This window comes from Scyliorhinus torazame, chromosome 11 (assembly GCF_047496885.1).
Source record: "Scyliorhinus torazame isolate Kashiwa2021f chromosome 11, sScyTor2.1, whole genome shotgun sequence".
Lineage (NCBI taxonomy): Eukaryota > Metazoa > Chordata > Chondrichthyes > Carcharhiniformes > Scyliorhinidae > Scyliorhinus > Scyliorhinus torazame.
In genome coordinates this window covers 101397861-101421529 of record NC_092717.1, presented here as the reverse complement: position 1 = coordinate 101421529, position 23669 = coordinate 101397861, and the positions used below count along the sequence as shown (strand labels likewise).

Here is a 23669-nt window from a genome sequence, read left to right as displayed (position 1 = left end):
TGGGTAAAGTAGTAATCTACCCAATACTAACTGGATGTTTGGTTTGAATCTCAAATATAACAGGATGAACAATATTTCAGTCTACTGGAAACATTCAACACGGAAGTGAATTTTGGGCAGCCTAAACCCAATTCCTGGTGGACATGAGCTCAGTTTGACACTAATTGTTCAGAGAAATTACAAAAAGATAGCTTGTAAAAGAAATAGAAATTTGACATCCACCCACCCAAAAAAAAGTAGCGAGAGCCACAAAAGGAGAGCATTAGTCTTCATTTTGTCTGTTTATAGTTAAATGGAGTGTTACTGGGGGCTAATATGTAGATGCGTTTCATTACTTAGTAATGACGTCTTTCAACCTGAACATGAAAGTTTATCACAAGTACATCAATTTCAGAATTATAAAAAAGTAGATTCTCTGAAGAAACTTGAAGTAATGGACAGACACTCATAGGGAACCCCCTGGCTCCTTTCAAGTTTGCATTATTCTATATAACTTAGTTGTTTAAATGAAGCTTTTTAAAAAATGAAACTAAGAAGGCATTCAACTTATTCACACTTAGTTGTAGTCTCCTTTAACTTAAAAATAAATAGGGACAATGCGACCCAGAATTTAAGAACAGTTTAGATAATAGTAACTGCGGGTAGGGATAAAGGAATATAAAAACAAACTCCAGACTTATAAATAAACTACTAGAATTTCAGTTTTGATAGAAGCTCCATGATGTGGTGCAGAGCAAATGCAGTTACATACCAATACAATATGGCTACAGCACTTTTAAGACACTTTATTACTAGTCAATTCTATAGGGGTAGCGGATGGAAATTCAGCTGGGAACTGTATCAGCACAGGAACAGTACATCGTGAATACATAGGCTACAACTATTCATTTTCCATGAAAATTATTTGAGGGAAGTTAACAGCTGCAAACCATCTGCACACCAATATAGAACATTATGGGAGGGAGAAAATGTCTGATTTGTGTAATATACAAGAAACCAAAGTATCCTCATTATTTTTACTTAACGCTTGAAAAAAAAAAAAAACACCTTGGATAAAAGAAAAGATTTTGTTGTGAGTTATCAGACACACACGCAACACCATTTTGAAGTCACTTATTGATTGTGCAAGTAATTAAATATAGAAGCTTAACATCTTATTTTGGGTTATAAGTTACATTTTTATTTTCTAACAATCTAAGAAGTTTGCAGCCATCAGCAGTTCCAGTGCTATCTCTGGTGCAATTGGAAATTCAGGAATCTCTGTAGAACTGTTGGTGTAGCGAACCTTGTAGGTAAAATACATGCACACTTTTGATAGCACATGGGATGGAATCTCACGAAAATTTACTTCATTCGTTTCATTTTCAGCAAACTGTCCTGAAAGATTAAAAACCAAAAACCAACATCATAATACTGCAATTTAAGATCGTGATTCATCCTCAACATTAAATAATTTGATTACTGTGGATCATTTTGCCCTCTTGAGAACACAAAGTTATTATCCAGAACACCTACACCAAATAGTTTTATTTTGAAATACAAAAACTTTCATCTGTAGACACTTTCAGATATACCAGGAATCAGCAAATTAGGAGGATAATGCTACAATACACACCACTATTGATGCCAAAGGCATTATAATTAATTGTAACAGGTTAGCAATTACCAGTATTCATCCTTCCCATGCCTTTGTTGTTCGAACTATGCATCCTGCTCTCTGTATATCTTTCTCATGGGAGATGGGAGGATGCTGCAGTATAAATTGTGCTGCAGTACCCGAAGATTGAAAGAGTAAATGCACACTAACTTTGTTTTAGTTCCAAAACAGTTACCCAGCAGCATTGGTGAGAACATAGGAGCACCATTCAGGACACAGGCGCTCTCCCAATCAGTGATCCTGCTGCTTGAGCCAAGTCCTGAACTTGCAGTTTGAAGCTGCAATCCACAATAAAGCTTAAGAGTAAAGGTTACATTCTTTTCCCTTTTGACCAAAACCCAATTATTGTGTTGCCCAAGCAACTGTATTTAATGTCAGGAAGCTTTATCTATAATTCAAATAGGTTTAACCTTGAGCAAAAGCAAGAGCTATAGGTTTAATATTTCAAATTTAGGAGAATCAGGATCATGATACTGGCAATGGATAAAGTCAGAAAGGAAGTTGTTAAATCTCATAGTTATAGCAACAGGGGATTAAAAGACATTTGGCATCTTGACCTAACAATTGATAAGTTCTAATCTGCTTCTGAATGTACAAGCTCGTTTGCACTACTGAACAGTTTAGTTTAGAATTCTGTCAGATGACATTTTAAACATATTCCTATGGAGTATTGGAACATGAAGATAATAGTAATGCTCTAAAATTATTTTTTCACAATTTCAGGACATAAACCATGGAAAACCTTGCCCACTTTCGGTTTCTACTTCTCAATAGTTAATAATGAAAACCAAACTGCCTGTTGGCTTTTGGCATCATCTGCAATATTAGTTGTCACCAGCTGAACTCATGTGGCATGTTCATTGGTAATCTGTGGTTCAGAACAAGGTTAGCTGATGTAATGGAGGTCTGTTTAATCTTTCGCTCTTAAAAAGGTATATCTACCCTTCATTCGAACTGAAACCTCAGGGAAGTTTCCAGAGATTGGCAATTTCTCCTGCCAGATCAGATTAACCAGGTTATAGGACAGAGAAATATCAGCAGGAAGAAAAACCCATTTATAAAAACATTTAATATGATTATCTGGAGCTGTCATTCTGATTAACCATATTTACTGAAACTACACTCAGAGGAGAAAGCATTATCAAGAATAAAACTTAGTCATACTTCATTTTATCTTTAAAAAAGGAACAAAACAAATGGGCAACCAATTATTTCAGTGCTTAGGTTGTTTCTGTTGTTTGAAGCAGTGAGTCCTAAAATTTAAATTATTCTTCAGTATTTTGGTGAATAATGCAGTTCAGCCCAAATTACTCGGAAGGATACCAACAAGTAGATTTAACATTGTAGACAATATTTGTTCCTCAGATTTAGAAACAAAAGCTTAAACATTTGTGGGTACGGATCATTTTTTTCAAAGTAGTAAAAATAGTTTGTGTAAATATGAAAAATTCCACTCCATTCCATAGAACCTAAAAAAAATGTTTTGGTAAAGACAAACTCATCTGTAATCCCAGGGATATTTTTTTTCCATGTTTAAACTGTAGTTTCATTGCACCATGTTTAGAAGCCCATCCTGAAAAAGAGGTGCTATATCTCATAACAGGAGTGGGGTATTTTTTGTGACAAGGCAAAATACTACAGATGCTGGGGATTTAAAGAGAGAGAGAGAGAGAGAGAGAGAGAGAGAGAGAGAGAGAGAGGAATAGGATGTTTGGATTAGGGTTGGGGTGGACTAGGTACAGAATTAGAAGCTCCAAAAAGTATGGATCCACACATCACTAATTATGGATACCCAAATGACTGTATAACGTACCTGGGCCACTCAACATAGCTTTAATAGTGCCAGAAGTCAATGCATGTTCTCGCTTTACAATAAATTCGTGGCCATCAGAGGAGATCAGCTTTACATACATAGCATCAGGGCCTTCACAGCCTCCATAGGTCCTCTCTTCTCCATCTGCCAAATATTAACACAGTGTTTAATTAAACTTTCCATAGTTCATTTAATTCCAATCATTTTAAACCTACCCACCATCAACACACAAGGTGTTAATTGTTGAAACATTTAAATTTATATTAGAGACTTAAACAGTGCCGTTACCTAATTTCCACACTCGAGATTACTACAACAGATTGGGTATAACTAACTCCTGCATTTATAAAAACTTGTAACTCAGCTATAAAATACTTGATAGACATATAGTGACACAGTTGTCAAACAACGATGATTGAAAGTTTAACAAAAACAAAGTGAATAGATGTTAAATAAATACATCAAGTGGAATTAGACTGTTGTGTGGCAGGTACCCTCAAATGCCATGAAAGCAGCAATCCAGTTAAAAGTTTAAATTATAACATTATTTGAATTAAAGTTTTGTTTTGTTGGAATTACATTTTGACAGGAAGAGTGTTTTTTATGCTGGTTGAAAAAAGCCAGCTGAAAGCAAGACCTGGACATCACTGTTGTAGCACTACCAAGCAGTAGTGCTTGCATTCTTTGAGCTTTGACAAATGGTCATCTGGACTCAAAACGTGAGCTCTTTTCTCTCCCTACAGATGCTGCCAGATCTGCTGCGATTTTCCAGCATTTTCTCTTTGCTTGCATTCTTTGACTTATGCTGACATGAATGGCTTTAACATTTCAACAAACTCCTTTGAAAGACCTATCCAATTAATCCCACTCCGCCGGTTCTTTCCCAATAGAGCTGAAACTCATTTCAGAGGTATTACAAATGAGGCTGGTGCCAAGACCAGAGGTGGTGATCTTCAGTGTGTTGGAAGACCCGGGAGCTCAGGGGGTGAGAGAGGCCGATGTCCTGGCCTTTGCCTCCCTGGTGGCCTGGATACGGATCTTACTAGGGTGCAGGGACTCGGAACCCCCGAAGTCGGGGGTGTGGGTTAGTGACATGGCAGGGTAAAATTAAATTCACCTTGAGGGGTTCGTTGCAGGGGTTGGCTTACAACTTTAAAAACAATTTTTTTTTTTTTTTAAGATTGCCCAATTCGTTTTTTCCAATTAAGGGGCAATTTAGCATGGCCAATCCACCTAGCCTGAACATCTTTTGGGTTGTGGGGGCGAAATCCACGCAAACACGGGAGAATGTGCAAACTCCACACGGACAGTGACCCAGAGCCGGGATTGAACCTGGGACCTCAACGCCGTAAGGCAGCAGGGCTAACCCACTGTGCCACCGTGCTGCCCTGCTTACAAATTTTAAGACCTACAACTTTTGATAGATTTGGGTTATGAGGAACACAAGGGCCCACCTTCCAGGTGTTATGCAACAGGGATCTTAAGTATTTTTAAACAAAATAATGTTTATTCCATGAATCCAGTTAACATTTCATAAACACAGTCGACATCTTATCAACTACCAACACAAATACCCCCCCCCCCGCCAATGATACAGTACTCATAGGTAACCCTTAGTAACTTTCCTAACAACATCCATAAGCCAAACACCCTTTTTCCTTCAAAACAGTAGGTTTGCATTCCTTACAGAAACAGGTATTACTGTGAAGTTATCACGTGGTCTGGAGACATTTTGTAGCATGCAGAGAGAGAGACCAAAATACTCCTTCTTGGTTTGAATGCAGCTCCCCAACTGAAAACGAAACCAAAAAGAACTCAGAGCCACAAAGCAGCTTCCAGCTCAAAACGAAAGTAAATGACAGAATCACAGCCCAGCTCCACCCACATCAATGACATCATTGCAGCTATTTGATTAAAAAACCCTTTCCTTAAAGGGACCCTCACATGACACCTCCTCCCAAGAAAAAAAATACCCCATCAACTTCAAGATGGTTTCATTTTTCACCTTTTCACTTTCCTTTAAGAAGTATTGACAGTAAATATACTTTTTTTGTTTAACAAAACAAAACACGCAAACATTTATAATAACATAGTCCATTTTAGTTCTTCTTCTTCCACCGAACTTGCTTCTCTTTATCATATTCGTGACAAAGCATCGGCTATCATGCTTTCTCGTCGTGCCACATGTATTATTTTTAAATGAAATGGTTGTAACAATAAACTCCATCGAAACAGTCTGGCATTGTTATTCCGGAATCGTTCCAAAAACGTCAATGGATTATGACCAGTATATAGAATTGTTTCAGACGAATTGCTGGTAAAATAAATTTGAAAATGTTGCAAATCCAGCACCAAGTTCAAAGTCTCCTTTTCAATCGTTGGCTAGGTTTACCACCAAACCCGCCTCCTGAAGTCGATCGAATAAATCCATCAGATGCTTCAAATGTTCTTTCCATGTCTGACTAAAAATTACCAGATCGTCGATGTATATCGCACAATTGGGTAATCCTGAAACAACTTTGTTAGTTAACCATTGAAATGTGTTTGGGGAATTCTACATACCAAATGGCATAACTTTGAATTGGTACATACCATCTGGAGTCACAAAAGCTGAAATCTCCTTCGCCTTTTCAGATAAAGGTACCTGCCAGTAACATTTAAGTAAATCCAGTTTGGAAATAAAATCTGATTGTCCCACCTTCTCAATGCAATCCTCCAAGTGTGGGACAGGATAAGAGTCTGTTCTTGTAACTGCATTAACCTTTCTATAGTCCACACACAACTGTTGGGTACTGTCTGGTCTCGGTAGCATCACTATGGGTGAGCTCCATTGGCTGCAACCCACTTCAATTATGCCATTTTTAAGCATACTTTCAATTTCTTTTTGAACCTGTGCCAATTTTAACGGGTTAAGTCTATATGGATGTTGTTTAATTGGAACAGCATTTCCCACATCTACATCATGTATAGCCATTTAGTACTTCCCAACTTATCTCCACAAACTTGCCCATGTGATATCAATAACTCTTTCAGGTCAGTTCGTTTTTCCTCTGGAAGGTAACTCAACAATTTATCCCAATTTTAAGAACATCCTCATTTTCCAATTTAATTTGAGGGATGTCAAATTCACAGTCATCTGGATTTGGTTCTTCATTCCAAGTTAGAATCATTAAAATCACCTCCTTTTGCTCTCCTTCCCTTTCAAAGTACCTTTTAAGCATATTCACATGACACACTCGCTGAGGTTTCCTTCTATCCTGCGTTCTTATCACATTATTCACCTCACTTAATTTCCTTTCAATCTGATAAGGTCCACAGAACCTTGCTTTTAAAGGTTCATCTACCACTGTTAACAATACTAAAACTATATCTCCACTTAATTTCCTTTAAATAAGCCCTCAACATTGTCTTTAATGTCTAATGCCACCTTTCTAACACTTCCTGCGATTCTGAATGATACGCAGTTGATTTAAATTGTTTTATTCCTAAGCTATCCATAACTTCTTTGAATAACCTGGAGGTAAAATTTGATCCTTGATCCGATTGTATTTCTGTGGGTAGTCCATATCTGGTAAAGAATTTAAGTAACTCCTCCACAATCTTTTTAAGCTGTAATATTATGTACTGGAATGGCCTCTGGAAACCTAGTAGGCACATCCATTATAGTCAAAAGATCTGGATTCCCACTTTTTGTTTTAGGAAGCGGTCCTACGCAATCAATTAAGACCCTTGTAAAAGGTTCCTCAAATGCTGGAATGGGTATTAAGGGCGCTGGTTTTATCACTGCTTGAGGTTTCCCTGTCCATTGACATGTGTCACATGATCAACAAAATTTAACTACATCTTTATGTAGTCCAGGCCAATAAAAATGTTTCTGGATTTTAGCTGGAGTTTTCCTTACTCTCAAACGACCTCCCACTGGTACCTCATGTGCTACTCACAGCACCTCCTTTCTATACCCTACCGGCAATACCACTTGATGAACCTCTGCCCACTTTTCATCCGCCTGCAAATGTAAAGGTCTCCATTTTCTCATCAAGACATCATTTTTATGGTAATAACATTTTGGTATACTCAGATTCTTCCTCCCTATACATCAGTTTTATTTCTATATCTTTCTGTTGTAACGCCGCCTAGCTTCCTGAACTAAAAATATCTGCCTCATCCTCCACCTGTTCTTGTTCTTTTCCAACCATCTGATCAAAAATCGTTTCTGATAATTGAACTTCAACTTTATCTTCACTCTTTAATTTCTCCTCGTCTTAACCTGTGACTTTGCGACCTTGTTACTGCACAGCCCGGAAAAATCCCAGGATATTCGTCCTTCAACACTTCAGGGGCGGGATTCTCCGATATCTGTGCGATGTCCGCCGACCGGCACCAAAAATGGCACGAATCAGTCCGGCATCGCGCCGCCCCAAAGGTGCGGAAGTCTCCGCATCTTGAGCGGCCGAGCTCTCACTTTGAGGGGCTAGGCCCGAGCCGGACTGATTTCTGCCCCGCCAGCTGGCGGGAAAGGCCTTTGGTGCCCTGCCAGCTGGCGCAAAACTGACTTTGCCGGGCGGCGCATGCGCGGGAGCGTCAGCGGCCGCTCACGGCATCCCCGCGCATGCGCAGTGAAGGGGGTCTCTTCCGCCTCCGCCATGGTGGAGACCATGGCGAAGGCAGAAGGAAAAGAGTGCCCCCTCGGCATAGGCCCGCCCGCGGATCGGTGGGCCCCGATCGCAGGCCAGGCCACCGTGGGGGCACCCCCCAGGGCCAGATCGCCCGCGCCCCCCCAGGACCCCGGAGCCCGCCCGTGCCGCCGGGTCCCACCGTCCCAAAGGTGGTTCAATCCACGCCGGCTGGCAGTGGCGGGACTTCGGCCCATCGTGGACCTGAGAATCGCCGGGGGATTCCCGCCCCTGCCGAATCTCCGGTGGCGGAGAATTCGCGACACGGCGGGGCGGGATTCACGCCTGCCCCCGGCGATTCTCCGACCCGGTGGAGGGTCGGAGAATCGCGCCCCAGTTCTCTGATTTTCTACTGGCTTATCAACCACAGTAGGCATCACTGCTACGTGCGATCCAGCTATATCATTACCCAAGATAAACTGTATTCCTGGACAAGATAGTTTCTCTATTACTCCTACTACCACTGCACCACTCTTCACTGTACTTTCCAACCTTACCTTATATAATGGAACACTACTTGTCTCACCCTGAATTCCATATATTACCACCTTTTCTGGCAATATTTCACCCAAACTACATAACTCCTCATCTCTTACCATCAAAGTTTGACTAGCTCCCATATCTCTTAAAATTGTGACTTCTTTACATACTCCTCCTGGTACACATGTGTAAACTTTACCCACACAAGTAAATTCTTTAAAGAGATCTGGCACCTTCGCATCAATCACCTCTTGTTCCGGCTGTACAATCTTTTGCACCTCCTTCATTTCACTTGGGATTCCCTTTACCACTCTAACAAACCCCACTGGCTTATCCTGTTTCACCACATCAGCCTTCCCAGTGCTCTTCTTCAACCACCAGCATTGTGACTTTACATGGCCTAGTTTATTACAAGGAAAACATTTGAAACTTTTCATTTCTCTTCCACCCTCCTGGATTTCTTTTTTAATCTGAGGTACACTCCCCTTATTATCTCCCGTCAGATCTCCTTTACCTCTACCACTTGAGTATTTCTCTTTTCCCCAGTTTCTATCCCTCAACAGGCTGAACTGATGTCGGAAACCAAACTTTGATTTATGAACTATTTCATAATCATCTGCCATTTCTGCTGCTAACCTCGCAGTTTTAACCCTCTGCTCTTCCACACAAGTTCTCACTACATCAGGAATTGAATTTTTAAACTCCTCCAAAAGTACAATTTCTCAGAGAGCTTCATACGTTTGGTCTATTTTCAAAGTCCTTATCCACCTATCAAAATTACTCGGTTTGATCCTTTCAAACTCCATGTATGTTTGACCTGGTTCTTTCCTTAAATTCTAAAGATTTGTCTGTAGGCTTCAGGCACTAGTTCATATGCACCGGAGATGGATTGTTTCACCTCCTTATACGTCCCAGATACCTCCTCTGATAGTGATGCAAACACGTCACATCCTACCTACCAGCTGTGTGTGAATCAGCAACACCCACATGTCCTGTGGCCATTTCATTTGTTTAGCTACCTTCTCAAATGAAATAAAAAAGGCTTCTCCTTCCTTCTCTTCAAACCTTGGCAATGCTTGGACATATTTAAATAGATCCCCACCAAGCCTTCGAATATGACGCTCTTTCTCTTGATCCTCATCATTATCCTCAAACTGTACGTTTCCCTTTACATCCGCCAATTTTAACTGACTGTCATGTTCCATTGCCATTTTCTAACGTTCAAACTGTCTCTCTTTTTCCCTTTCCTCTCTATCACTTTCTTTTTCTCTGATCTGTACCACCCTTTCTCTTTCTTGTTGTTCTGCTAGAGCTATTCTTTCTTTTTTTCTTTCTTCCCTCTCCTTTTCTTTTCCCCTCATTTCGTACTCAAGCTGCTTTAATTCTTTTTCCTGTGCAAGTTGCTTAATCTGTAATTGGATTTTTGCTATTTCCAATGAGTCTGACTGTATCTCAGGCAATTTTAAATGCTCAGCTACCGCCGCAAGTACCGCTTCTTTTCGTATGCTGTCAGGTAAAGTTAACTGCAATGTTTTTGCCAAATCTAAAAGCCTTTTTTTAAGTCTCTGCTCGTAAGGTACTGCGTGTGACTTTCTCCACCCCCAAAAACGTCCGAGCCTCTGAAGAGCCATTGTCCACGACACACTCCCTACTTAAACTGGAATACCACACCTGAAAAGAAACACAAATATGCTCATCCCTCACTGTCTTTAAGTTCACTAAGCCAACCCAATCACGAAAGATAGACTTTTAAGCCCACGAGCTCCCAATTTATCATGGGCCAGGGTTTAGAGAACACCAAAGTATATCATGGAGCTAGCTCACCTGGCCTACAACTTTTAATAGATTTTGGTTATGTGGAGCACAAGGGCCCACTTTACAGGTGTGATGCAACAGAGAACTGAAAGTGTTTTTAAACAAAAGTGCTTATTCTATGAATCCATTAACATTTTATAAACACACAGTCGACATCTTATCAACTACCAACACAAATACCACCCCCCCCCCCCACCACCCAAAGATACAGTACTCTATAGGTAACCCTTAGTAACTTTCCTAACAACATCCATAAGCCAAACACCCTTTTTTCCTCCAAAACAGTAGGTTTGCATTCCTTACAGAAACAGATATTACTGTGAAGTTATCACATGGTCTGGATACATTCTTTAGCATGCAGAGAGACCAAAATACACCTTCTTGGTTTGAATGCAGCTCCCCAATTGAAAGCGAAAACAAACAAAAAAAACTCAAGAGCCACAAAGCAGCTTCCAACTCAAAACGAAAGTAAAAGACAGAATCACAGCCCAGCTCCATCCACACAATGACATCGCTGCAGCCATTTGATGAAACACCCTTTTCTTAAAGGGACTCCTCACATGACAGGTTGAAGCAGTCAGGTGTTGAGGTTCACAGTTAATTTGTGGCTGGAAGGTGAGCGGAGAAGGTTTCTGAAGAAATACAGCCAGAAATTCTGCATTATTCTGACAGGATGTCAGCTCTTTTTCTTTCTCAAAAGATCTTTCTTTCTCTGGGGTATTCATGACATCCCTTTCCAGCAGGTACTTCTGGGTGCTAACTGTATTTAAAAGTGGTTTGGGATCGGAGATGGTTTTGTTGTTTGAGTGGGCAATGTGTCAATGTACTGTTCGTATTATTTAAGAGATAACTATAAGCTATATTCTAATGTGATGTTAAAAGATATTTTAATACTGTGTTCATAATAGTTTGTTTTAATATACCATATCCTGATTTTGCGTGATATCACTCTTGGAGCAAGGTATCCTTTCCTCACAGCTTACAAAGTAGAATAAAATATTGGAGTTTCTAGCAACTGTTGGGGTCTGGTCCAGGATAGCAATAACAGTCTAAATTTCAGGAAATTAAACCCTATTTTGTGTAATCTCTCTTTTAATTTAATCGTTGAAGTCTGGATATCAATCTGGTAAATCTATGCTGGACTCCCTCCAAGGCCAATATATCCTTTCGAAGGTGTGGTGCTTAGAACTGCCCAGTTGCAGTTTAACCAGGGCTTTGAATAGCTGAAGCATGGTTTCTACTCTTTTGTATTTTAGTCCTATAGGTATAAGAACACAATTCCATTCACATTTTGGATTATTTTCTGTACTTGTTCATGACATTTTAATGACCAACGTACCTAGACATGCAAGTCTCTTCGAACCTCCACTTTCCAAGCTTTTCATCAATTAAAAAGTACCATGTTCCATCGTTTTAGAGTCCAAAGTGGATGACCTCACATTGCCGACAATGAAACCCATTTGCCAGTTTTGCCCATTCACCTAACCGTTGTAATGTTATACTTCCATTTACACTGCATACAATGTTGCTCATCTTTGTATCAGCAGCAGGGTTGGTTAAGTGGCTTTCTATTCCATCATCCCATCAAAGTCATTAATAAATATGGTGAACAAGGTACCCAACCCTTAATTGGAGAAGTTATAGTGACAGAAAGTATGCAGCATACGCTGATAAAAAAGAAATACACACAGCACAACTCATCATCCAAAGGTGCCAGGATAATACTTGCCCATTTTTGCTAAAATGATGAACTACGATTTTTCAAAACAAACTCTTCAAATATGGAGTCCTAAAAGAGGGAAACAAAATAAAGAATTGTGTTACCTGTAAATTATAGGTTATAATGGAATAATACTTCTTTGAATTATTTCTCGTGGTTTACAAAAGTGACAATCTGATAGCACCAGTATCTAGGTAACATTATAGCATAATTAATCATCTTTATTGTCACAAGTAGGCTTACATCAACACTGCAATGAAGTTAGTATGAAAATCCCCTAGTCACCACTTTCCGGCGCCTGTTCGGGTACAGAGGGAGATTTCAGAATGTCCAAATTACCTAACAACACATCTTTCGGGACTTGTGGGGGTAAACCGGAGCACCAGGAGGAAACCCACGCAAAGATGGGGAGAACGCGCAGACTCCGCACAGACAGTGACCCAAGACGGGAATCGAACCTGGGATCCTGGTGCTGTGAAGCAACAGTGCTAACCACTATGCTGTATTACAAACTGGAGAGAACCCCGGATACAATGGAATTGTGACCGTTAATTTTCTTTTTGAAAAATAAGCGTTCGGAATACTCCGACGCAAACTTGCCCAGGTGCAATAGATGCATCTGCAAAATTTAACTCATTTTTAGTCAACAGATTTACAAGTATTGGATTGGATTTGTTTATTGTCACGTGCACGGCGGTACAGTGAAAAGTATTTTTCTGCGAGCAGCTCAACAGATCATTAAGTACATGGGAAGAAAAGAAAATACATAATAGGGCAACACAAGGTATACAATGTAACTACATAAGCACCGGCATCGGATGAAGCATACAGGGTGTAGTGTTAAGTAAAGTATGAAAGCGCACATCCTGTGTCACCTTCCCGGGACAAACATTAACAGAGCAGAAGATACTATCAAGTTGGAGGAGCAGGTGACTGAAGCAATAATCCACGGCATTTCTGAAACTCCATCTCGGCTTTCGCTGTCTCCAACATTGATTACTCCACGGCTCTTCGCCGAGTTGGTCTCTCTCCCTTCCTGAACTGCAACTCATTTAAACATCTTCTGCCTGTATCCTATCCCACCCCACAACTTGTCCATCATTGCCATCTGCGCTGACCTACATTGGTTCCCAAATCCCCCAAACTTAAGACACTCATCCTTCCATTTAAATCCTGCAGTGGATTCAATTCTCCTCATCTCGATAACCTATTCTAGACCCACAACTCCAACTTCCAGTCAAGCTCATTTATCTTCTGACTCAAATTACTTGTGTACCCCTCTCCTTTCACCCAGCATGCCCTTAGTCAGTGCTCTGGAATTGACTTCCTAAATAGGTAAGGCTTATCTCCTTAAAGACCCTCCTTAAAAATCTACCTTTTGGTTAGCACTGCTGCCTCACTGCACTGAGGACCCAGGTTCGATCATGGCCTCGGGTCACTGTCCTGTGGAGCTTGCGCATTCTCCCCATGTCTGCGTGGGTCTCACCCCCACAACCAAAGGTGTGCAGGGTAGCTGAATTGGCCACACTAAATTGCCCCTTAATTGGGAAAAAGAATTATTAAAAAAAGATAAATAGGAAATGTTCCTACAAAATTAGTTTTGAAATGTTGATTTCCAAGTTCCGTTTGAACCCAAGAATGGCGCGTATAAGATTACAATGCAGAGGAAAACAATCAATGTTGCTACAATACTGTCAACTCACCATAATACTGCACAGATAATCCCAAATTAATTTCATTGTTAGTTAACTTCAGTTCATATCACAAGTGTATATGCCCATCATAATGCTTCACTGAAAGTCTAATAGCAATATTTTTTAATTACAGATCTAAAGATGACAACCTGTTCAGCTAGTTACTAAATTACTACCAGTATGAGAGAAAAAACATCTAGTTTTTAGAACTGGAATAATTGCAAATCTGTGGCAATCGGAAGCACAGGACAAGATTTTGTCAGAAAGTAGGTAAAACTGGAGCAAATGTGCATTATGGATTTGGCTACAGTACAGCTGCAAAGAATTTTTGATGCAGGACTGACTCAGAATGCACTTCCTCAAAATGTGGTAATTGATTTCAACTAAGGCACTATAGTCAGCTGAAATTCAATTTATAATTGTTGATGAAACCCCCAAAGTTGTCTCCAAGCTCCAAAACTGGCAAAGCAAAGGCCACGTCCACTGAAGAGATTGGGTAAGGCCTGTGTCAAGTTGAAACAGTTGATAGAACTGTCATCTGGAGCATAAAATCAGTACTTCCACTTCAGTGCAGGGTTGAAGGAGCACTGTATTAATAGAGGTACTGACCTTCAGTTAGGTTGTTAAACTGGAGTTGTGCTTTATATTCCCCTCAAACATCCACCTTTATCAGGGCTTTTTGCAAAATGGTTCTCTATTTATCCACACAACAATAAGTACAGACCCTGTGTGTGAAGTACTTTGGGAGATGTGATAACGATTTATATAATTGCAAGTTTGTTCATTCTTAAAATCTTGAGGAAGCACTGAAACTGAAAGATTGCGATCAGAAATGCTGCAGTGAAGAACCAGCTGAGGTGGTGAGCAGGCTAGGAGGTGTAAATGCTCGTAGTCAGCGAAATAGTTCAGAGGGACACCCCCTTTTCATTCACAAAGTGGCTGGAGTCTACTCTTTCCTCCTCTCCACCCCCAACAACTGTAGAAGTGGAGAACGTGTAATCTACAATTATTGAACAGTCTGTTCGGAGTCCAATGTGTACATCACACATTAAAAGAAATGCAGACAAAAACAATTACCAGTTCCGTGTTCAGTATTTAAATTGCTTTCCACAACATGTTTTTGTTTTTAAAACAGCTTCAGAAAGACGACCTACACTTGCCCCATTTATAATTACTCAGTTAGAAAAAAAAAGCAACACGATACATCCTCCCTGAAGTCCAAAGCCAAGTGGCTTCAATGAAGACTGGAAGAGATATTACCTCACCTGATTTCACATTACTTGGACCTGAATAGAACCATTTGACATTTGTCTAAAATCCGCACCTTACTCAGTGGATCAATGTTTATTTTTAAAAATAGATTTTCAAGTGGCATATTATTTCCACAAACCTATTAATTAAAAAAACACTGCCATTTGAGTAAATGGGGCACAACACTTTAACTGTCAGCAATTCATTTACAGGAACAATTTTGTATGAGAATGCATTGTCAACACTCATTTGACACCAAGAAACATTTGTTTGAAGTCCCAAAATTTATTTTAAATCTCCAAATCTATTTGAAATGTATCCATTTGCCCTGTTTCTCCTCAAGTCAAATTTTCAAATTGATTCGATCAAGACAATACTATGATTGTAAAAACAAAACTCCAGGCCTTACTGTTATTTTGAATGCACATGTTGAATCATAAAAAAGACTTGCAGCACCTTTCATGACCTCATGGCCTCAGGGTGTTGGTTACAAAGTACTTTTGGAGTGGACTCTGTTGTAATGTAGAAAATGTGGTAGCCAATTTTCACACAGGAAACTCCCATAAGCAGCAAAGTGATAATGGTGCGATCATTTGTTTTGGCAATGCTGATTATGGGATACTTATTGGCCAGGTCACTGGGAATAACTCCCCTGTTCTTCAATAAAATCCACCCGAGAGCACCCACAGGACCTTGGTTTAACAGCTCATCCAAAAGATGGCACCAGTGAATCATGAGTGAAACGCTTCACACAATGTATTAACTTTTCAAGTGCTGCTAGCTATGTAGCCAAAATAACTAAAATAGCAATTTTACCAGCTTGCCAAAATTTTGTTTGGTACTGTGATACTTAAAATGTTAATTCTTCAGCTTTCAAGATGCTTTTTACCTTTTATTTTCCTATTTCTACTTTTTCCCTTCCTTCTTTAATCAATTCTCTTCCTACCACTCTCTTCCTCCTCTCCGATAGGCAATAATTCCTACTGGTTTCTTGAACTCCAGTACCTCATCATACAAGCACAGGAAACAAGATATTGAACCTCTGGGAAGACAGTTTAATCACAAACAAAACCTAACTTGTCACACTTTCAGATCTTATTAAATAAATCAGAACTGAGGATCCTAGCTAATTTGCTAACATGGGGCCTTCCATCAGCTAGTACCCGCAGTGCAACTTTGAACAAGAGTGCCGGGAGTTAGGTGAGTGGAGGGTAGGAGGTGCTCCTTTGCTTTTTCTAACTTTTTCCCTATTCTACCACAGGGAAGAAGTTAGCTGTTTGGTGAGTATCTGGTAAGTGGTTCAGGCCCACTCGATTCCCAAGATTTAAAATAGTGTACAAACTGGTAGGAAGGTTAATAAAATATTTAAAAAGTAATTAATCAAATACAATAATTTAAGTAGTTAATTAAAATTAATTAAGGATGATGGTCAGTGCTACTGAATGTGGGAGCTTCTGGATGCCACCGTGATTCATGATAAATACATCTGCAGCAAGTGCTTGTGGCTGGAGGAGCTTCACATAGTCATTGAGCTGGAGGCTGATCTGCAGACACTGCGATGCATCAAGGTGGGGGAAAGTTACCCAGACACTTTGTACCACGAGATGGTCTGATTGGTCAGTGGTCAGGGACAGGAGAGTGTGACTGCAGGACAGGTAGGTAAGGGGACTCAAGAGGGCAGGAGCATCAGCTTTTGCATTTGTCCAACGAGTGTGAGGTTTTTTCAGCTTGTTTGGATGAGAATGGGGGGCTGCTGGGTGGATGACTGACCATGGCAAAGGAATCTATTGAGCAAAATAAATGCTGTGTTAGCAGGGGTACAGTATAGTGAGGGGGAGAATCAAGAGCCAAAGTCCAGAAGACTGTATTGCCTGCCTGGTGCTAGGGTTGGGGACATCTGCTCAGGGCTGGAGAAGAACTTGCAGTGGAGTGGGTGCGGAGGAGGATTCAGTAGCATGGTCCATGTAGGTACCAATTGCATAAGCAGGACAAGAGGTTCTGCATAGTCAATATGAGGAGCTAGGCACCAAATTAAGCAGAACTTCATAGATAATAATCCTATGGGTTATTATCTGAACCACATATAAATTGGCATAGGGCAAATAAGATTAGAGGAATTAATGTGTGGATCGAAGACTGATGTGGTTGAAGTAGGTTTCGATTTGTGGGACACTGGCATCAGTATGGGAGAAAGTGGGGGGTGTACCGTTGGGGACAGTCGACACCTGAACAATGCTGGGACCAATGTTCTAGCAAGCTGCATAGCTAGGGAAGAAGAGAGGATTTTACACTAAATAGTGGGGCAAGGGATCAAATTTGGCAAGATGTGTTAAATCAAAGAGTAGAGAAAAGGCGAGAGAGAAAAGTACTAATTTTGGGAAATGATAAACAGACGGTGACATGAAAGAATAGAGAGTACAAATCTACAGTAAACCAGCAGTTAAAGATGGAGGTTACAAAAATAATAACAGGACAATACTAAAAATTCTGTATCTGAATGCATGTAGCATTCAAAACAAAATAGTTTAACGGATAGCTCAATTAGAAACAAATAAGTATGATCCACGAGGCGTTACAGAGACATGGTGGCAGGATGGCATAGATTGGGACCTGAACATTGGAGGATACATGATATTTAGAAAGGACAGGAAGCTATGAAAAGGTGGAGGGGATGGCTCTGATAATTAATGATGGTGTTGGCACAATAGTGGGATGGCACCAGTTCAGGAAACCAGGGTGTAGAAACGGGTTGATAGAGATGAGAAATAAAGAAATCACTTGTGGGAGTGATGTATAGGTCCCTGAACAGTAGCTACATGGTCGGACAGAGCACAAAGAAAGAAAGAAATAATGGAAGCTTGTCAGAAAGGTATACTGAAAATCATGGGGAATTTTCATCCACATATAGACCGGAAAAGACAGGTGGGCAAAGGGAGCCTAGATGAGTACGTAGGATGTTTTCAGGATAGTTTCTTAGAACAGCACATTCTGAAGCCAATCAAAGAGCAGGCTACACCTGACCTGGCATTGTGCAATGGGATAGGATTAATGACCTCATAGTGAAGGCTCCCCCTAGGTAGTAGAGATCATGATATGATTGAATTTTACATTGTTTGAGGGAGAGAAGGGCAATTATGAGGGCATAAAAGCACAGCTAGTGAACTTGAAAATTAGGCTAATGATAGGTCAGTAGGGATGCTGTGGCAGACAGTTAAAGATATATTTCAGAATAGATACATTCCAACGAGAAAGGAAAGTTCCAACTGGGGGGATCCACCATCCTTGGTTAACTAAAAATGTTTGAAGATATTATTAAAGATGTGATAGCAAGGATAATTAGATAATTCAAGATAATTAGACAAAGTCAGCATGGTTTTGTGAAAGGGAAAATCATGTTTAATCAATTTATTAGGATTCTTTGAAGTAACGTGTGCTGTGCATAAAGGGGAAATCAGTGGATATAGTGTACCATGATTTTCAGAAGTCATTTAATAAGATGCCACATCCATGATCATTGCCAAAAAATAAAAGCTCATGGTATCGGGGATAACATATTGGCACGGATTAAGATTGTTTCCTACTACCTAGCCAGAATAGGTACAAGTGGATAATTTTTTGTTGGCAGGATGTAACGAGTGTTGTGCCACAAGAATCAATGCTGGGACCTTGAGTTTTTACAATTTACATCAATGACTTGGATGAAAGGACCAAAGGTATTTGCTGATGATACAAAGAAGGAAGAAAAGTAAGTTGTGAAGAGGGCATAAAGGGACTACAAGGGTGGGCAAAAACTGCCAAATGGGAGTTTGTGGCAAAATGTACATTTTGACAGGAAGAATAAAAAAAGCATATTATCTAAATGGCGCGTTTGCAGAGCTCTGGAGATGCAGAAGGATTTGGGTGTCTTAGTGTACGAATTGCAAATTGTTTGCACATAATTAAAGCAAGTAATTAAGAAAGCTAATAGAATGCTATTGTTTATTGTGAAGGGAATCGAATACAAAAGTAGGGAGGTTATGCTTCTGTTATCCGGGGCACCGGTGAGACCACATCTGGAGTACTTGGTACAATGCTGGTCTCCTTAATTAAGGAAAGATGTTGGAAGCAGTTCAGAAATGGTTTACTAGACTAATACCTGGAATGGGAGGGTTGTCTTGTGAGAAATGGTTGGACAGGCTGGGCTCGAATCTGCTGGAGTGTAGAAGACTGAGAAGCAACTTGATTGAAACATAAAAATCCGGAGAGGCATTGACAGGATGGATGTGGATAGGGTGTTTCCTCTTGAGAGAATATAGAACTTGGGGTCAGATGAGTTCTCTCAGAGGGTAGGGAGTCTTTAGAACTCTCTTCCTCAAAAGGTGGTGGAAACAGAGTCTTTGAATATTTTGATGGTAGAGATAGATAGATTATTGATAAGCAAGGGGGTAAAAGGTTATGGGGTAGGCGAGAAAGTGGAGTTGAGGTTATAATCAGACCAGCCATGACCTTATTGAATGATGGAGCAGGCTCGAGGGGCCGAGCGGCCTACTGCTGATTCATGTGTTCATATCTGACTTCAAGCAATCCAAGAAGATTGACTCTTATTTTTAAGTACAATATTTATGTTTGTCTCCATTTCACTTTTGTACTTTTGCTCTCCTCTGTCTCTGGCTTGCTGTAGCTGTGATTCCTTGTGGAGACCAAGTCCTGCCTTCATAAGGGGGACGGACACTCTTCATCTTGTGACAAGGTATTATCACTGTGCTAAGTGGAATAGATTAAGAACAGATCTAGCAATTCAAAACTGCTCATCAGGATGAGACCTGGAGGGACACTTGAAAATGGTGTTCCTATGCACCTTCTACCTTTGTTCTTTGCATGACTGCTGTTGTTCAGTGGGAAGCACACTCTCCCAAGTCAGAAAGTTAAGGATTCAAGATCCACTTTGGAGACTAAAGCATGTAACCTATGCTGACACCATAGTGCAGTATTGAGATGCTGAGTTGACAGAGGTGCTGTTCTCTGGATGAAACCAGGGCTCCGTCTTCACTTTCAGGTAGACAGTAAAAAAAAAATGGTACCATTATGATATAGTGCAGGGACGTTCTCCCCAGTGTTTTGGACAATATTTATCCCTCAATCAGCAGAGTATCTTGTGATTACCACATTGCTGTTTGCTGTGCACAAGTTCGCTTCTGCAGTTTCCACATCACAACAGTGCCTATACTTTATTAACAGTACCTACACTTAATTGACTGCAATGAGCTTTGGGGACATCTTGAACTTGTAAAATGGTGCAATACAAATGTTTCAATTTTCATCCACCATGTGATTTACCCATCTTAAGAAAGGAAGTTATAAACTTCTCAGCTGAGCAAATGCAACATGTAATATGCAACTACACAACAGGAAACTTCCAAGCCCCACTTGGCCAATTTTAGTTTGGCTGAGTCTGCTACAATTGGGTTCAATACATCTGAGCTAAGGACGGGAAAAATAAACTACTGACCAGGGATATCACTTCTGACTAGTATTCACTTACCTCGGTTAGAAGTGTGCGTGGACTGGAATGGCTTCATACCATGTTTGAATAGCTTATTAATCTCCAGGGTCAGGTATAAAGAACTGCCACCTGGGAAAGGTATCAGATGCCTGCTGGCACCTGTAGATCTAAAATTCACAAGTCACCAACATTAGCAAAAAGGGGGAAATCATAGAAGAAACGGTATCTTTCCCCATAAATACTTAAGGGCTGAAGCCATTGTGCGGGCTTGAATGGAGCCGAATCTTTAAATTCAAAACAACAAAGTCCTTTTAATATTGGTACTGATATTTTTATTACAGCTCAATCTTTTGGGGTTGAAGGAAGTCAAGGATATCCTGATGACTTATAGTTGCTCTCGATTAAATAGACATTGACTATTTTACTTGGACAAAACAAGCCTGCCCAGGGATATCAGTGCAGCTTATTCAGTGCTGAATCTGTTTTGGTATTTTACATTTTTATTCATGAAATGTTTCTACCAGACAAGTAGACATACTGAGTAGTAAAGTGATAGGATCAGAACAGCATCGGAGGCAACCATTTAGCTCATTGCATCTTGTGTTGGGTCTGCAGGGGGAAAAAAACAAAAACTAATCCCACTTCCCTTTCTTTCCTATAGAACAAATACTGATATTTAATATGGAATTTCAAAATGTAATTTCTCAACTAATTTGCAAAATCTACACTCACTTAGTACTTAAATCCACTGAACATATATTTCCTGAATACCTGGAATTTTTCAAAAATAACCTTCTTACACAAGTGAATACAGATTGTAAATTGTATGTAAGCAAAACTCCTAATTATTGCAAGATTACGATGCTGTACCGGCTGAGGTATTCATGAAGGCTGCCTTCTCAACCTTTAACCTCACCTGAGGTGTGGTGATCCTCAGGTTAAACCACCACCAGTCAGCTCTCCCCCTCAAAGGCTAAAGCAGCCTATGGTCATCTGGGGCTATGGCGATTGTCCCGTACCTTCATTATGCTGTACGATGCACTACTGCAGTTCACCAATAAATTACAATCATGTGAACTAGACTGCGCACCATCATTCTCAGAGTTCCACCCATCCCTAGCGTATCAATTGCCAAGTCCTTAGCTTCCTTTTCAAACACCTCCAGTCATGCCCAACCTTAACTGAGCAATTTATTTCAGCTATACATCCCAACAGTACCCTTCACTTCAAACATGGCTCATTTTTCTCTAACCAACTGTCAATCCTTCCGCCACTCTTTCCATCAAACACTCCATCTTGCCATTTCACCCAAAACTCATCTCTTGATCCCGCATTCCATCCATCTGTACTTTGACTGTCTTCAATAAACACCATTGATTGTTTTCTTACATAAAGGGACATTTCACAAGTATAAACTGTTGCTTACAAAAAAGAATCAGAAATGTTGTTATGCCTAAACATGGGATTAAGAAGAAAATCAAATAACCAAGCTCCCTACTTCTTCACAGATGGCTGAACACAATTACAGTACACCACACAAAATGGGTCCTCCATTTTCAACTTATTATTAGAATGTTATTCATTTTCCATCACAAAGGATAGAACAGAAACTCCAATGCAATACTGTGTAACATTTAGCTTATAGGATGCGCAGACTAAAATGGTATATCACATTGGAACTGGTGCAATGGTATGCTTAAGGCAATGCTATGTGCTGGACCTAATTTATTTTATCTATTCTCAACATTTTAGTGAATTAATTCAGAGAAAGAATGATAGTGCAGGTTATCACACTTCAAAATTAGTTATCACTGTAGCCTGTCCTACAAAAGGTATATCTGTAGCTTTATCGTCTCCCCTCAAATTATAATGGTTTGTTGTTTGGTTTCTGGCGTTTTCTATAACTCAAGGATTCCCACTCTTCTTTTTTTAAACAGATTATCCAATTAATTTTTTTCCAATTAAGGGGCAATTTAGCATGGCCAACCCTGCACATCTTTGGGTTGTGGGGGCAAAACCTACGCAGACACGGGGAGAATGTGCAAACTCCACACAGACAATGACTCAGAGCCAGGACCTCGGCGCCGTGAGGCAGCAGCGCTATCCGCTGCACCGCCACTCTTACCAAAACTTCCTGCTTACATTTTGTGTTTCAGTCTACAAATCAACTTCCACCAGATTGCCCTTACTGAGCCCATTCAATTTCAGTGGAACGATTGAATCAATATATCCCAAAGGCTTTCATACTACGAAAAACTTTACAATTGCTTAAAGGTGTTTTTGTAGTTGGTAAAATATTAACAGTTACCATCTTCGGTCTTTCGAGCCCAACTGTCTCCCCTAACCTTGCCTAGATTTTCCATCTGAATGGTCAGTTGCTCATGCAAACTCGTGTTGTAAAAACCCAAAACACCCTAAATGAGGAAACCCAAAACACCCTAAATGAGGAAACCCAAAACTTAAGTGGAAAGTAAATCAATACATCTTTGAATAGGTGAAAGTGCCATTGAGTTAATTAACGTGTACAGTTCCAAGATACTTTCTACATTAGATAAGACACTCATGCATTATGATACATTTTGAAAGATAAAATCTACCAATGCTGGGGTTAAGATGGAGCAGTGTCAGGTTCACTGAGTGCACACCAATGCCCTGACACCACTTCACGGTGACTGAAGTTGTTTCACTCTCACCCACAAGTCACCGAAGGCCAAGGCGCCCTGAAACTACCCGCTACCCCGCCAAAATGGGGAAAACAGAAAACGGGGGAGCGATGGTAAAGACCGATTAGTAAAGACCGGCCGGGGCCGTGGTCCCCGCTTCGCTCACCACTCGTTAAAGGGACGGGCTCCGGCAGTAACAGGGTGGCCGGGGCCCGCACTCCTCTGCCGAGAGTCCAAGAGGTGCACCCCTGGCCGGGGCAGTAATAACCACCCGCTCCCCTCACCCAGTGATTCGAAAAGCGGACATTTACCAGGAAACCGCGCCGCCCCACGGCCTCCTCGTCTTCAGGATGGGTCCAGATCCCTGACCCGGAAACACACCAACCACTTCCGTCACCGGCACAGCTCCATGAAGAGAGAT

General features: G+C 40.5%; 1 protein-coding gene across 2 annotated transcripts; it reads right to left on the bottom strand.

Annotated features, from left to right (window-relative positions):
• Positions 1–765: 765 nt before the first annotated feature.
• On the bottom strand, positions 766–23669 carry eloca (elongin C paralog a). 2 transcript variants are annotated; one of them, XM_072467542.1, is made up of 4 exons: positions 23560–23669; positions 12168–12227; positions 3471–3614; positions 766–1377 (listed from the first exon to the last, which is right to left on the bottom strand). In XM_072467542.1, exons 2-4 carry the CDS (start codon positions 12169–12171, stop codon positions 1187–1189), a joined length of 339 nt encoding a protein of 112 aa, XP_072323643.1. In that variant the 5' UTR covers positions 12172–12227; positions 23560–23669; the 3' UTR covers positions 766–1186. The 2 variants fall into 2 exon arrangements, with proteins under 2 accessions (XP_072323643.1, XP_072323644.1); XM_072467543.1 differs by lacking the exon at positions 23560–23669 and adding an exon at positions 23415–23438.